Source organism: Chionomys nivalis, chromosome 3 (assembly GCF_950005125.1).
Source record: "Chionomys nivalis chromosome 3, mChiNiv1.1, whole genome shotgun sequence".
Lineage (NCBI taxonomy): Eukaryota > Metazoa > Chordata > Mammalia > Rodentia > Cricetidae > Chionomys > Chionomys nivalis.
In genome coordinates, this window is record NC_080088.1 from 46,333,866 (window position 1) to 46,349,337 (window position 15,472).

General features: G+C 40.6%; 1 protein-coding gene across 1 annotated transcript in view; it reads left to right on the forward strand.

The window, feature by feature from the left end:
- The window catches only part of Ccdc191 (coiled-coil domain containing 191), a 69,396-nt gene that overhangs the window by 13,862 nt on the left and 40,062 nt on the right, over positions 1-15,472 (forward strand). Inside the window, exons 5-8 of the mRNA XM_057763982.1 lie at positions 1,905-2,042; positions 3,296-3,474; positions 4,858-5,081; positions 9,680-9,830. Coding sequence (XP_057619965.1) covers positions 1,905-2,042; positions 3,296-3,474; positions 4,858-5,081; positions 9,680-9,830 — 692 coding nt within the window. The remainder of the gene's footprint in view (positions 1-1,904; positions 2,043-3,295; positions 3,475-4,857; positions 5,082-9,679; positions 9,831-15,472) is intronic.

Consider the following 15,472-nt stretch of genomic DNA (forward strand, 5'->3'; position numbering starts at 1 on the left):
AACTATCTGTAGCTCCAGCTCTAGGGCATCTGATGCCCTGTTCTCACCTCTGAAGGCATCAGGCACTTATACAGCGCACAGACACACATGCTGGCAAAACCCCCATACTTAAAAATAAAATAAAGAAAATTTAAAAATAAATAAATTAAAAAACAAAACAAAAATCAGGCTTGGTAGCCTACATCTTTAATCCTAGTACTTCAGAGGCAGAGGCAGGTAGGTCTCTGTGATGAGTTCAAGGTCAGCATGGTCTGAATAGTGAATTTCTGGTCAGCCAGAGCTACACAGTGAGGTTCTGTCTCAAAAGGGGAGAGGGGTGCTTTTTGCTCACAACCCTCCTGCAGCTTCTCATGCTTTACAGTAGCAGACAAAGTACCTAGAATGGTGTCAGGACTCTAAACAGAAGGGTTTCAGCTTCAGGACTTCTGACATTTGGGGACAGATTATTTTTGCTGTGTGGAAGCTGTCTTGTGAACAGGTGTTTAGCAGCTTCCTAGTCTCAACACACTGGATACTGTTGTCACTTGCCCTCTTTGTGACAACCAGAAATGACTGTATTTCAGATGAGGGTTAAGGTCACCCTCGCTGATCAACACTGCACTCAGCACAGTGATCACCTCCTCCAGCTCATCTGTCCAGCCCTCATTTCTCCAGCAACACTGCCCTGCTAGTGACTTTTCCAGCCCTCTAGACACTCATGAAGTAGGACCTTTGACCTTTCTCTCCCCCTGCATAGTGCAATATTTCCTTATATATCAGCGTGGCTTACTCCCTCTTTTGCTTGGGTTGCCTCTTTTTGACCACCCAAATTAAAACTACAACAATCAGTCTCCATCTCTTGGTTCCTTGCGTTGTCTTCATATTGTTTATTTTGTCATTTTCCCTTGATCAGACTGTTACTTCATGTTGGTAACATTTCCCTTGATCAGACTGTTACTTCATGTTGGTAACATTTCCCTTGATCAGACTGTTAGCTTCATGTTGGTGACATTTCCCTTGATCAGACTGTTAGCTTCATGTTGGTGACATTTCCCTTGATCAGACTGTTAGCTTCATGTTGGTGACATTTCCCTTGATCGGACTGTTAACTTCATGATGGTGACATTTTCCTTGATCGAACTGTTAGCTTCATGTTGGTGACATTTCCCTTGATTGGACTGTTAACTTCATGTTGGTGACATTTCCCTTGATTGGACTGTTAACTTCATGTTGGTGACATTTCCCTTGATAAGACTGTTGACTTCATGTTGGTGACATTTTCCTTGATCAGACTGTTAGCTTCATGTTGGTGACATTTCCCTTGATCAGACTGTTAACTTCATGTTGGTGACATTTCCCTTGATCGGACTGTTAGCTTCATGTTGGTGACATTTCTAGTGATCAGACTGTTAGCTTCATGTTGGTGACATTTCCCTTGATCAGACTGTTAGCTTCATGTTGGTAACATTTCCCTTGATCAGACTGTTAACTTCATGTTGGTGACATTTCCCTTGATTGGACTGTTAGCTTCATGTTGGTGACATTTCCCTTGATCAGACTGTTGACTTCATGTTGGTGACATTTTCCTTGATCAGACTGTTGACTTCGTGTTGGTGACATTTTCCTTGATCAGACTGTTGACTTCATGGTGGTGACATTTCCCTTGACCAGACTGTTGACTTCATGTTGGTGACATTTTCCTTGATCAGACTGTTGACTTCATGTTGGTGACATTTTCCTTGATCAGACTGTTGGCTTCATGTTGGTGACATTTCTTTTTCCTGTTTTGTTTCTCATTCTATTCCTAATGCCTTGTCACATAATGGATGTTGAGGTGATGAGGGAATGGATGAGTAAATAGAAACAGCAATAGAGGAACCTGTAAGTCACTGAAATACTAAAAGATGTTTTTGCTCTGTTGATAGCTCAGGAGCTCGTCAATGACTGGTTAGACAATAAACTTAAACAAGAGTTAGCAAGTGATGGAGAAGGGGAGAACACTGTGCCAAGCAGCCCTCCTGTGCCCGATGCCCATGGCCATCTGAAGTATGACAAGTTTGATGGTAAGAACTTATCTGGTTCTTCTAAGCTTTAACATCTAATGAATGTTCCTAAGAAATGTTATTTATTGTTTTAAATAATAAATAATACATTTGGCTCATGTATGTTTTGTTTATCTTTGTGAGTTTAATTTTTTTTGATTGTATATAAATCTTTGCTATATCCCTAGTAAGTTCCTATTGCTTTTTAAAATTAAAATATTCTATTATTTATAATTTTGCCTATGAATTTATATAGCAATTAAAAGTGTCTCTTGCCCATATATCATTAGAAAACTATTTACTTTGTCAGAGAACACACTTAAATATTCACATATCATTTTATAATTATAAAAATGCTACTTATGTTTTGATTCATTTTCACATATAAAAGAGGCTATTTCTCTTCTCAGGATTTTTTCTTTCTTTTCTTCTTTTGTACAAATTGTCAGGTAAATGAAATAACAAACTTATAAGGGGTCCTCTATTCTACCTTAAGGTTTAGGGGTTTTTTTGATTTTTTGTTTTCCTATGAGGATGGATTTATGGAGGACAGCTTTCCACACCTGATTCAGAGCCTTGCTGAAACAAGCTGGTGGCATTGCTCTTGTTAGGACTCTATAAAAATCCCAGCTAGGGAAGCACAGTCATGAGCTCGGAAAGCTAGAAGAATAATATCACCTCGTCGAATTGGTCAGTGTCTGCAGTCAGTAGGCAAACATACACTAACCCTACAGTGAATTACTACTTCACTACTGTTCAAACGGCTTAAAGTTAAGACTGGCCATGCCTGGCCTGGGTAAAGGTGTGGGAGAACTGGGAACTGGTGGGATGTAGAGCTACATTCCACTTTGGATGGCAGTTTGATAATTTCTTTAAAAGTTTAGTATGTACACACCATAACCTGTACCCACAATGTAGCCATTCTACCGCAGCTAGTCGAAGAAAATGGGTAAAACGGCTAACACATGCTAGGGCAAGAGATATACCACTGAGCTACAGCCTGGGGTCAGTTGAGGGTTGATTTTAAGCAGGAGAGTTTTGAGGTTGTTTAGGTTTTTAGATCTGACTGTGAAGAGGTTCTTAGTGACTTGGCTGAGGGCATTTCCCGATGAATGGAGCTTTGCCCTTTTACCCAAGGGTGCGAGCTGAGGACCACACTCATCCAGTTGGCATTGCTACTTCCTACTTGTCAATACAACTTTGTATTTTTCAGAATTTTTATGTAAATACGAATATCATTTTTTAATTCCCCTTTTGCTGTTTTTTACTGCTAGACTTATGTGGCTATTTGGAGGAAGAAGAGGAGAGCGCCACTGCTCAGAAATTTATAGAGCATCTGCTCCATAAAGAGGTGGTGGATTCTGAGATGGTGGAAGAGCTTGGAAGGGAGGAAAACCAAGGCAAGAGGCGGCAGAAGGACCCTCGTCTTACCATGGAGATGAGACATAAGCAGGTGGGAGGGAAAACAAAATTAAAATGGATAACAGGAAGCAGTCTTTGTGTAACACATTTAATAAGCTTAAATAAAGACTTAGGCTTTATTATGAAAAGGGTGCCATCTGTGGTTTGGTAAGGAAGAATAAAAATAAAATATAAGAACTTCAGAAGAAAAATAATTCTCATAAACTGAGAGTAGGAAACAATTTATTTAAGAAATAACCAAAATTAGAGTAATTGATTTTGACCAGTTGAGTGCTGAACTAAACTTTATTAGTGTGAACGTGGCACTCCGATTATAAATATGTAGATTGCATTTGCTCCAATTTGGTCTTTGAATGGTGACATTAATATATTATCATGAATATTCTGCTGGATATTATAAGGATAATTCTTTTCTAGACAACTAAAATTCGCTCATTTTGTGATTATAATTTGAAAAGGAGGACAGATCTGAATTAAATCTAGTTCAGCTGTTTTGAATTGGAAAGGCATATGGGAACTTTCCTTCCTCCCAAAGGACTAGTAGGTAATAGAGGAAAAGGCGGTCTCCATGCCTTGCAAAGGAGTTTTGGGAACTCAAAATGACCCTGGCTTTGCCATATGACCAGGACCGAGACTGAATTGGCACTATTTCCTATAGATGTGTGGGCTCTCTTTTTACATAACTAGATTTCTGGTTACACATTTTGAAAATTCACTGTTTTAAACCATTAAAGTATGGGAATGTTGGAAAAATAGGGAGAAGTAGGATCCTGGTTTGACAGAAGGGAGGAGAGAAGGTTCAGTAAGACATATGCCTATTGCCTGTAAGTCTCAGAAAACTAGAGGGTAAAAAGGGTAAAGTTAAGGCGGGAGCCAGGAGCTGAAGAATTAGTGTTGAAATGGATGAATGTGCTTATTTAGAATTATCCACAAAGGTCTTGCTTTTGGCTTCCAAATGTGACACACTGAAATTAAGACAGAAATGAGTGGAGCCTTGCGGTGTTCTTTAGGGCAATGGATTACTGTTTTGTCCCGCAGAGTGTGGCTACCATAATGGATCATTGTTCTTTCCTAAAAGACTGTTAAAGTGCAGAGTCTAGGGGGAAGTAATCTTATATATACACAGGACAAACTTGAAAATGGGACATCATTTCTAAATAAGAATCTAAAGCTGGGGCTCTGACCCCTGCATTGCTCTCAGCTTTTCCGTCACACAGGTCACCTCAGAGGCTGAGAGTCCTCTTCGTTTGACTGTAGAACTTTGTATTGGTTTTCACCCAGGAAGCAAACAAACTACCTTATTTTTCAATAAACAATGGGGTTCTGGGTGAGAATGTTTCAAACTGGTTGTATTCTGAACTTCAAAATGTGTCCTAAGTGTTTCCCTGTCCATTCTACTTGTGGTTTTTCTAAGGTAAAAGAAAATCGCTTAAGGCGCGAGAAGCAGCTGGAGTTGCGGAGAAGGGAAAATGCCGTGAAGAAAGCAGCCTTCCTGGAGGCTCAGTGTCTAGTGCAGGAAGAGAAGAGAAGGAAGGCTCTGCTGGCCAAGAAAGAGAAGGAAGGGGTCCAGAGAGAGATGGTAAAGCTGCGCAGGGAGATACTGGAGAGAAGGCGCACGGTGGAGGACGCGTGGAAAGCGTAAGCCAGTGTGACGAGCATTGCGGAGGATGTCTGTTTAAGTGACCGTATCAAAAGTACTCTCAAGCCGGGCGGTGGTGGCGCACGCCTTTAATCCCAGCACTCGGGAGGCAGAGACAGGCGGATCTCTGTGAGTTCGAGACCAGCCTGGTCTACAAGAGCTAGTTCCAGGACAGGCTCCAAAACCATAGAGAAACCCTGTCTCAAAAAACCAAAAAAAAAAAAAAAAAAAAAAAAGAAAGAAAGAAGTACTCTCAAGTGTTAAAAATGTTCTAACATTGCAAACACTGCACACAAAAGAGAACACCTCCTGCTCCACCATCGTAACAAATCCCTTTCATTTGTCCATGTTTCCTCCTGGTTATGATCTCCTTACATATATAATTACAATTACCAAGTACATTTGTTATTTTGCTGTACCAAACAGGCCTGGAGTCCTGGGTGTATGTACTATCCCCCTGCATTGCTGTACCATAACATATGCTGGCCCTGTCCTATATTGCTAAGCACTTTGGCTATCTAAAATATTTTGCCAACAGAGCTTGAGAGATGGCTCAGTAGTTAAGAGCACTTAATGTTTTTCTGGAAGACCTGAGTTCTCCTAGAAATCACAACCACCTGTTGACATTAGCACCAGGGAATCTGATGCCCTCTTCTGGCCTCCACAAGCCCTGCACTTATTCATAAATCCACACACAGACTCACACACAAACACATTATTAAAAACAAAATAAATCATTTAAAAATTTACCAATATAATAATGTAATGAACATCTTTATTCCTAGAGCACTGCCATTCCTTTGAATTACATATAGAATATTTAATACATAACATATAATGTATATGTGTATATATATTTATTTTTTTCAAAGCATGGTTTCTCTGTGTAGCCTTGGCTGTCCTGGAACTTGCTGTATAGACCAGGCTGGCCTCGAACTCATGCTGATTCACCTGCCTCTGCCTCCCGAGTGCTGGGATTAAAGGTCTGCACCACAACTGGCTGGACTGAATTATATTTTTTAGGATAAATTCTTATGAGTGTAATTAGTGGGTTAAATGGTGTAGATCTCTTGAAACATTGCCAGATTATTTGGAAAGTTAGTTGTACTTGTTTATGGTGTCACCAGCTGTGGGCCAGTTTCCCACACTCTTCTCTGTACTGGGAAGTTTTTTGTTTCTTTTTTCATGCTCAATAGGCAACCCTGCAACTGGTTTGTTCTGCTCTGGTTGCATAAGATTTTAAAGGTGAAACATATTTCCTTATTCCTTTTGTGTGGTTAGTGATCGCCCCCTGTGCTACTGTGAATTGCGCTAGGGTCTTATTTTCTAATGATCATATAGCAAGTTGTTGGCTTACTGATAAAGAAGACTATCTGACATAAGAGGAAAATGACAGTAGCCCTCACAGGAGTTAGTCTGCTATCCATCCTCATGCAGAAAATGGGCTTCACAGGTGAAGTAACGGACGTATTTATTCTGAGAAATAACACTGATGCACGAACTGCAGAAACCTTCCAGCAGCGTGACTCAAGTGTCTGACTCCTCAGACCAAGCCAGAAAGGCCTATTAGGTAATCCGTCCCCCTCCTCGCCCCATCAGCCGGCACAGCACCACCCCCCTCCCACCCCCCCCACCCCCACCCCGCCCCCGTGTTCTTGATTGCTCTCATTCTGCCCAGTTTCAAACAGCTCAGCAGTGGACGCGTGCTCCACCCCCTCAAGTGCCGGGCTCAGGCCTCCTCCAAATGCTGCTCTCTGCAGAAAGCAATCACGGGTGTTTTAGTGAACTCTCACTGAGGTCAACCCTGCTCTTCAGATTGTTCGCGAGCCTTGGAAAAACAGGCTGACCTAAAATAAATTGTGAAAACAAGCCCCATTTGATGGTAGCGGGATCCTCTGTCCCGTTCACAGTGGGCACTCAGCACTGTTCACTGGGCAGTCAGTTCATGTCAGAGCTAAGTCCTGCCCGTGGTTGTAGTGACACGGACAAGGTACTCTGCGCCTAGGTGGATGGACTGACTTGAACTTTCCAGATAGCAATTTGGCAATAAATAACAAGAGTCATCAAGTGGAATTTCCCTTTGACCTGGGACTTCCAACTCTAGGGAAACTGCCTTAAGAACTGACCAGAAATGTGAAGATTTTTATACCGTAATAACTAAAACAGCATTATTTATAGTTATAAACAAATGCTTCAGAATTGTTATATAATGATTGTACAGTGAAGCTGGATTGACATGTTCTTGTTTATTTCTGGGTGGAAATATGAATGGCTCTTCCACCTCTCCAATTTGCACAATTAAGCAGATACTATTTTCATGATAGATATATATCCTGATGTTATTTTAAAACTCAGACCCTTGTTCTGGAACTATTGTGTGTTTATTTATTGACTTGTGGTATTTGCAGTCTTGCCAAAGGCCTTGCATTTGCAATGTGCCACTCCATCCCAAGTCCTAGAACTGCATCTCTCTAATGCCCCCATGACATGACTAGACCGATTCAATATAACATTATTACAGAACTAGGATTTGGGGAAGATTCAGTAAGATTTTATTGTTGATAGGTGTTTTTCTTTTTTCTTATTTGTAAGTTATCCTGACTCTTCTTTACTGCATAAAGTATCTCCTTTAACGATTTATAAATTACAAAAGGAACAAGCAATAGCTTTGGCGATAAAGAGATGGCTCAGCAGTAAAGTGTACTTCTTGGTCTTCCAGAAGACTGGAGTTCAGTTCCCAGTACCGACATTAGAGTGCTTCATAACCAGAGGAGCTGATGCCTTCATGAGGCCTTTGAGAGCACCTGCACACATGTGGCCTACACTCACACAGATACATAAATAAAAATACTTGTGAACGTAACAAAACAATAGACTTACACTAGGTAATCAGTGAAACAGGCTGGTATTAGCAATAAGACATAATATTATGTGCCCCTATATGATACATGAAAATGAACTATACAGTGTCTGGATACTGTATTCTTCTCAACTTGAATTTCTACAACTTAAAGTTCCTGAAAGTCTAGGTGATTACCTGAGTTTTCCTGGCTCATCTGGGATTCCTCACCATTTGCTCCACACCATTAATGGTGCATGCTTTATGTGTATAATCTGTAATTGACTCCAATAAAAAGATAACATTGGGAGCTGGGGGTAGCTCAGTTGGTAGAATGCTTACCTAATATGCACAAGGCCCTGGTTTGATCCCCAGTTCTACATAAAATTAATTGCACACGCCTGTTACTCCCCATTTGGAGGCAGGAGGATCAAGAGTTCAAGGACAGCCTGGGCTACTTGAGACAGTCTCAAAAAAAAAAAAAGGCAAATCTCCAAGCACACTTGAGCTGGTAACTGAAGGACAATGGCCTGTGGGAGGAAAGAGGGTGGAGGCCGGAAGAGTCTCTATATTCTCTTCTCTCCTTAGTAATTTAGATTCTATTAAATCTGAAAAAGCCCATCATAGGAATCTCATTCCTTTTTTTTTTACTTAAGGATTTATTTAGCCCTCTAATAAGAACAGATGGGGCTGGAGAGAAGGATCTGGGGGAAAAGTACATTTCACAAGCCTGCCAACTTGAGTTCAATCCGCAGAACCAACTAAAGACCCTTAGAAGTTTGTGCTGGATCCCATAGAAAGAGACCACCACTCCAACTGAAGTGTCTGGGCAAGACTTTAATTTTGGTCAAGAAAGAGGGTTTGTCTGTTTGGAAAAGTGGACACACTGAGCAGGAAGCACATTTGGATTTTATTCTAACTCAGGTGGTGGCTAATTTCCCTCACTGACCAGGGTCCAGCCTCACAATTGTATTCAATCGGCTAGTCTAAAGAGAGGAGAGGGAGAGGAGCTGCTGCTCACAGGAGGAAGGGTTACTGCTCTAGACCAGCAAATTCCTACCAGTGGGTCTTTGTAAACAAAGGTTTACTGGATAGGGAGGATAAAACATTTGTAAAAAAAAAATCTTACAAAGTGGGGGGTGTGTAAAAAGATTTTTTTTTTTGTCCTAAACAAAAAGTTTGATAGTATTTGATAGAAAGGACTCATACTTGATATTTCTAATCCCAGCACTCCTACAGCAAGATGAGTAGCAAAGACAGGACAGATACCCTGAATAGGAAGTGCAGTGGCAGAAACAAGAGAGACTCTGCCTCAAAACACAGTGGAAGAGAACCAGCTCCCCCAAAGTTGTTTTCTGATTCCCCACCACCCTCTGTCTCTGTCTCTCTCTGTCTCTCTCTGTCTCTGTCTCTCTCTCTCTCTCTCTCACACACACACACACAGACACACACTCACTAAGTTTTTTAGAAGGAAAAAGAAAACTTCTGTTTACATTACGGAGTACTTTATAGGTACTGACAAACTGATCGTTGTATAGATCAGTAGTAATGTCAATAGAAATGCCTCATTAAAGCATCTACTGGGCTGTTTGCCAAAGTACTTAATAAGTTTATTTTGTTTATATATTACAAAATAACAAACTAAATTTTTTTGAGTCACCTTACTCTGGAATATTCAGTATGCATTCATTCCAGTAGAGTAGGCTATAATTACTCATTATTAACTGTAATAACTATTTTAAAAATTATTACTAATAGAGAAAAAAAGAGACAAGAAGATTCTCAGCGGGATCCAGAAGAAAAATTGGTGGAAAGTGCTCATGTTCATCTGGATGAAGAAGAAGTTGCAAAAGAAAGAAAAAGAAAGATGAGAGAGATCCTTATCCAGACTTTCAAAGAAAATCTCCAGGTGAGAATTACAGCGCCTCTCCTTCAGTGGCCTGGAGCATGAACAACAGGATGCTCCCTCAGAGATGGAGTGAAGTCGGCTGGGTATGTGAGTCATACGTGTGAGGCTGAGGCAGAAGGATCGTTACAAGTTCTAGGCCAGCTTGGGCTACATAGTGAATTCAAGTATAGTTGGAGCTCCCGTGGTGAGACCATATCTCAAAAAAGATAACTAGAAAACTAGATAGCTAGATACATAGATAGATAGATAGATAGATAGATAGATAGATAGATAGATAGACAGACAGACATAGACACATAGACACATAGATACATAGATAGATACATAGATGGATGGATAGATGGATGGATAGATAGATAGATAGATAGATAGATAGATAGATAGATAGATAGATAGACAGATAGACAAAGTCCTTGAGATTTATCTTAAATACCTAAACCAGCCCGACCATTTGTTCCCTTCTGCCTGCTGATGATAGGTAGATACATAGATAGATAGATAGATAGATAGATAGATAGATAGATAGATAGATAAAGTCCTTGAGATTTATCTTTTTTTGTTTTGTTTTGTTTTGTTTTTGTTTTGTTTTGTTTTTCGAGACAGGGTTTCTCTGTGGTTTTGGAGCCTGTCCTGGAACTAGCTCTTGTAGACCAGGCTGGTCTCCAACTCACAGAGATCTTCCTGCCTCTGCCTCCCAAGTGCTGGGATTAAAGGCGTGCGCCACCACCGCCCGGCCTTGAGATTTATCTTAAATACCTAAACCAGCCCCACCATTTGTTCCCTTTTGTCTGCTGACCTGGCCCACAGGTTAGTGCATCAGGTCCCTATTGTGAGATGTTCTGCTAAGCTGTAGAGGTGTTGGGTGACATCCCAGGAAACTGAGAGCTGTGCTTAGGATTCCTTCTGGATAACATCTTTGGAATAGCTTTTTTCCCCTTTCTTGATTTTGAGACTGGGTTTCTCTGTATAACAGCCTGGCTGTCCTGGAACTCACTTTGTAGACCAGGCTGGCCTCGAGCTCCCAGAGACCCGAGTGCTGGGATTAAAGGCGTGCTAGAATAACTTTTAACTACTGCCCTTTGGCTCTTTCTGAGCAGTGGGTTTCTGCTTTGACAGTCTTAAGGACCCTTATGTCTGTATGATGCAGATGTCACAAGAACAGCTCTGTCACTTGCCCTTTAGTATCTGAAATCCAAACGTGGTGATAACTTGTGTCCCTTCTCTCACTAATGACAGATCTACTTTTTATTTTTCCTTTGTTTTACTTTCTTTAGAAGAATTTTTATTGAAATAAAAACTAATGATTTTTCAAAGCTTTTAAATTTTTATTTTTATTTCCAAAGAGCTAGTATAGTAAGTAGATGGTTGAATAATCTATTCAAGGAAGGTTACTTACTTCAACTTAATGAGACCTATGTCCTTTGCACCTGGTTGAATAATCTATTCAAGGAAGGTTACTTACTTCAACTTAATGAGACCTATGTCCTTTGCACCTATAACTAACTTTATATTGACAAATACGTATGTTCTGTATCAGTTACTTTAGAATCATGTGACCAAAATACTTGATAGGAAAAATATGTAAGAAGAAAAGCTTAGCTTTGGGCAGTGGTTTCAGAGGGCTCAGTCCATGATCCCGGGCATTAAAGTAGAAACATCATGGCAGCAGGGGCATTGGGTAGAGGACAGCTATGCACATCACAGAAGACAGGAAACAGCCAGCCTGAAAACGGCTAGAGCTGTGCCCTCAATATCTTGCCCTACTGACTTATTTCTCCATCTGGGGCCCCACTTCCAAAATTTCCAGAACTTCCCAAAATAGCCCCACCAGCTGTGGACCAGACATTCAGAACACGAGCCTCTGGGGGCATCAGATTCAAACTGTAACAGCTTCTCAGGTTATTGAAGCAGCTTTTTCAATGAAGGGCAATTGATCAAAATATGAATTAGGGATTATAGCATTTCATATAAAATGAATTACTTGGCAGATTTGTAAATGAGATGGTTGGATGAGAAAAGATAAATATGTATATTTTCTAGCCTCACAACACCTACATTAGGGCTCCAGGCATTGCTAAAATTCATGAAAGTTAATAGAATGAATACATTAATGAGTGGATTTAACAGGAGAAAAGAGAGTAGGAAGATGCTGAGGGAGCTTGACAAATGTAGGAACAGACTTAATAAGGTCCTTAAAATCAATAAAAGAATTTGTGATATGGATAACTAAGATAAAAGGAAAAAGGTAGTCAACATGAGTTATTAAAAGATGAACATATTTTATGGTGACATCCTTGATTGATGGGAAGGAAGTTATCATTATTCCAATATTTAAAATTTAATCAAAGTTTTAATTTACGAAGTAGAAGGAAATGTTGAGAGTTAGGACTAGCATGTGAGAAAGACTGACAGGGACTCTTAGGTTCTGCATCCTTCAAGAGATACATGTGATTAGTGTATGCTTCTAGAACAACAGTAAAGATTGCTAAGAAAAAGTAGGAAATGGGCTAAGCACAGTGCCTCACGCCTGTCCCAGCACTTGGGAAGCAGGGGCATCCCTGCGTGTAAAGCCAGCCTCGTGTACATATTGAGTTTTGGACAGCCAGGGCTATACACACACACACACACACACACACACACACACACGAAGAGAGGTCTGGAGAGATGGGCCAGTGATTAAGAGCATAGACTACCCTACCAGAGGACTCAGCTTCAGTTCTCAGTACCCACATGGTGGCCCACAACTGTCTGTAGTTACACTTTCCGGGGATCCCACATCGTCTTCTGGCCTCCACAGGCACAGGCATGTAAGTGTTGTATAGATATATACTCATACCATAAAATAATGAGAGAAAATAGGAAAAGAACTGATATTCAGGGGCATCTTGAGATGGCACAAGGAAGGCATGCCATCATAAGATATGTGTTCTTTAAAAATTTAATTTAAAATTTACAGTGGATTCTATTCTACACTTTTAAAAACAAATCCTGGTAGGTGGTGGTGACGCACACCTTTAATCCCAGCACTTGGGAGGCAGAGGTGGGTGGATCACTTGGGAGGCAGAGGCAGGTAGAGCTCTGTGAGTTCAGGCCAACCTGGTCTACAGAATGAGCCAGGGCTAATACACAGAGAAACCCTTTCTCAAAAAAAAAAAAAAAAAATCCTGTGTGTTGTATATATAATAAATGTTTTAGATGGAACTAGACAGTTAACAATGAAACTAATGGCCCACCTAAATCTGATTGCTTTGTTTAAAAAGGATGTGTCAGTGTATTTAGAAGGTAAGAGTGACGACATTTGAATGAATGGTCCTTGTTTTGCCACAGATTTTTTTCTCATATATTATTGTTTAAGGTTCTGTATTGAAGGCTGATTTTGATGTATAGAAAAGTTAGAAAAAATTACCTAGATAGTTTGAATCTCCGCCACCAGACCTCTCCAGTGTTGAACAAATCTAGCGATCAGTTAGAAGGTTGTTTCCCCTGAGAGAGACCCTGTTAGAACATCACCCACATGGTGTATGCAATTACTGATTTTATATACAGTCTATTGACTTGTCGGTCAGTCCTACTTTGCTATAATGTAGTTTGAGCATTGCTAATCCAAGAGCTGGGTGTTATGGGGCACACATATGTTCTCGGCACTGGGAAGGCAGGGTAGGAGAATCAGGAAGTCAAGGCCATTTTTTGATACGTACTACGTTAGAGGCCAACCTGGACTGTGTAAACTGTCTCCTAAGCAATTATAGGAGCAAATCTAACTACAATACAATATTTGTGTATTTTTTTACTTTTAGTCTTACAGTTTTCAGTCAAAATACTTTTTTTCCAATATTGTTTAAGTTCTTCTCTTTCCCTCAGTGTGGCTGCATTATTTATAATGATATGGGTCTTGAACCTCTAACTTGGTATTTCTGCAGTGTGTCCTGAAACACAGTCTACCATCCTGACTCCTCACACTTTTACATAGACATGGCTGGAAATAGGATAGCCTTTTGTTAAATTCCAGGACAGGTCTGGCTTAAAGGAGCCCAAAGCTGCCTTTACCAGCCGCGAGGTGAACAAGAGGAAATGTCCTTTGACTCACATCAGGGCAAGATACAGCCTGTGTACTCAGCATATTTCACAACACAGACCTGATAGAAATATTCATATACAATATTATCAGGGGCTGCAGAGATGACTTAGCTATTAAGAATACTGGCTGCTCTTCCAGAGGATCTGGGTTTGATTCCCAGCACCCACATGATAGCTCACAACTGTCTGTCAACTCCAGTTCCAAGGGATCTGACACCCTCACACCAATGCACATAAAATAAATTTAAGTAAGTTATTTTAAAAAAGAATATTATTGAGAAGACTTTAAGGAATCTCTTTCTAGGAGTCGCTCCAGTCTAGAGCTCCATCATTGTTTATGCTTTGATTCTGGATTTTAGTTTACCTCTAAATTTTTAACACTTCATCTAAGCCATTTATTTAGTTAGTTAGTCTTGTTTTTTTGTTTGTTTTTTTTCTTTCTTTTTTTTTTTCCTTCTTTTTATGACTGGCAGCTCGCTATGTAACCCAAGCTGGGCTCAGACCCAAAGCAGCCCACCTGCCTTGGCTGTCCCGGGGCTGGTGGACCAGGAAACTGATAGACTTGTATGAGACTCTGGCCTCCCATCTCAGTGCACACATTCAGGTATGGCGGCCTTCATACACCATACCTCCCAGTCTCCTCAGCTTCCCCCTCATTCTATCAGGAGCTTGTTTTTGGACAGCAACTTTCCAGTAGAGTCAATCCTATTTTCTCTTTGATCTGGCAGCGAAATCTCTTGGGGAGATTGAGCAATTCATGTGTCGTAGCTAATTAGCAGAAACAACATGGGATTAACTATGAAATCTTAACACTGTTTGGAAAGTGCCTTCTTAATTCTCTATTCTGAAATACATTTTTGTTTAATATGATTAGCAACTCTGTGATCCCTTCTGCTTGGGAAAGTGGCAGAAACAATGGAACATGGGGTGATATTAGCCTAAATCTGTGTTCTCTGGGGAGACAGTTTTGATGTGCATATTTCGTTAGGTTTTTCTGCTAGAGGGTATAAGATAGTAATGACCCACAGGAATTGTTTTTAATATTATGCCTGTGGTGTAGAGCCTTCCAAAAATCCCCCCTAAACTAGACTAAGAAGACATGGTAATGTGGGGGTGGGAGACCCTGCTTTTTTTTTTTTTCCTGGCAGGATGCTGGAAACGGTAGTTAAGCAGAACCTCATTTGTACAGCATGGTTCCTTTCCAAAGATCTTACTGTTATCAGAATGCCCACAGAGCACAAAAACAGCCACTGTCCTCTGCAGTGTGAGGGGAGGGGGCCTCTTTGCAGATCAGCTGTAGAGAAAGAGAGATGCCAAAGTGTGCGTGAAACGTGGAGATTGGTGAAACCCTGCCCCCAGGCTTATTGCCAGAGGCACTGTGTGGGCTACATTTTCTAAGGTGTTTGAGACATGGTATGCATTACTTTTATAGAGTGAACTTCACAGAAGATTTCCCACTAACATTTTATCAGTTTCGACACAGAGTTTCCTTTCTTGTTGTCATTTTCCCTCATCTCACCCCACAAGCAACCCAACTGCCCATTCTCATGAGCGGACTGGGGTAT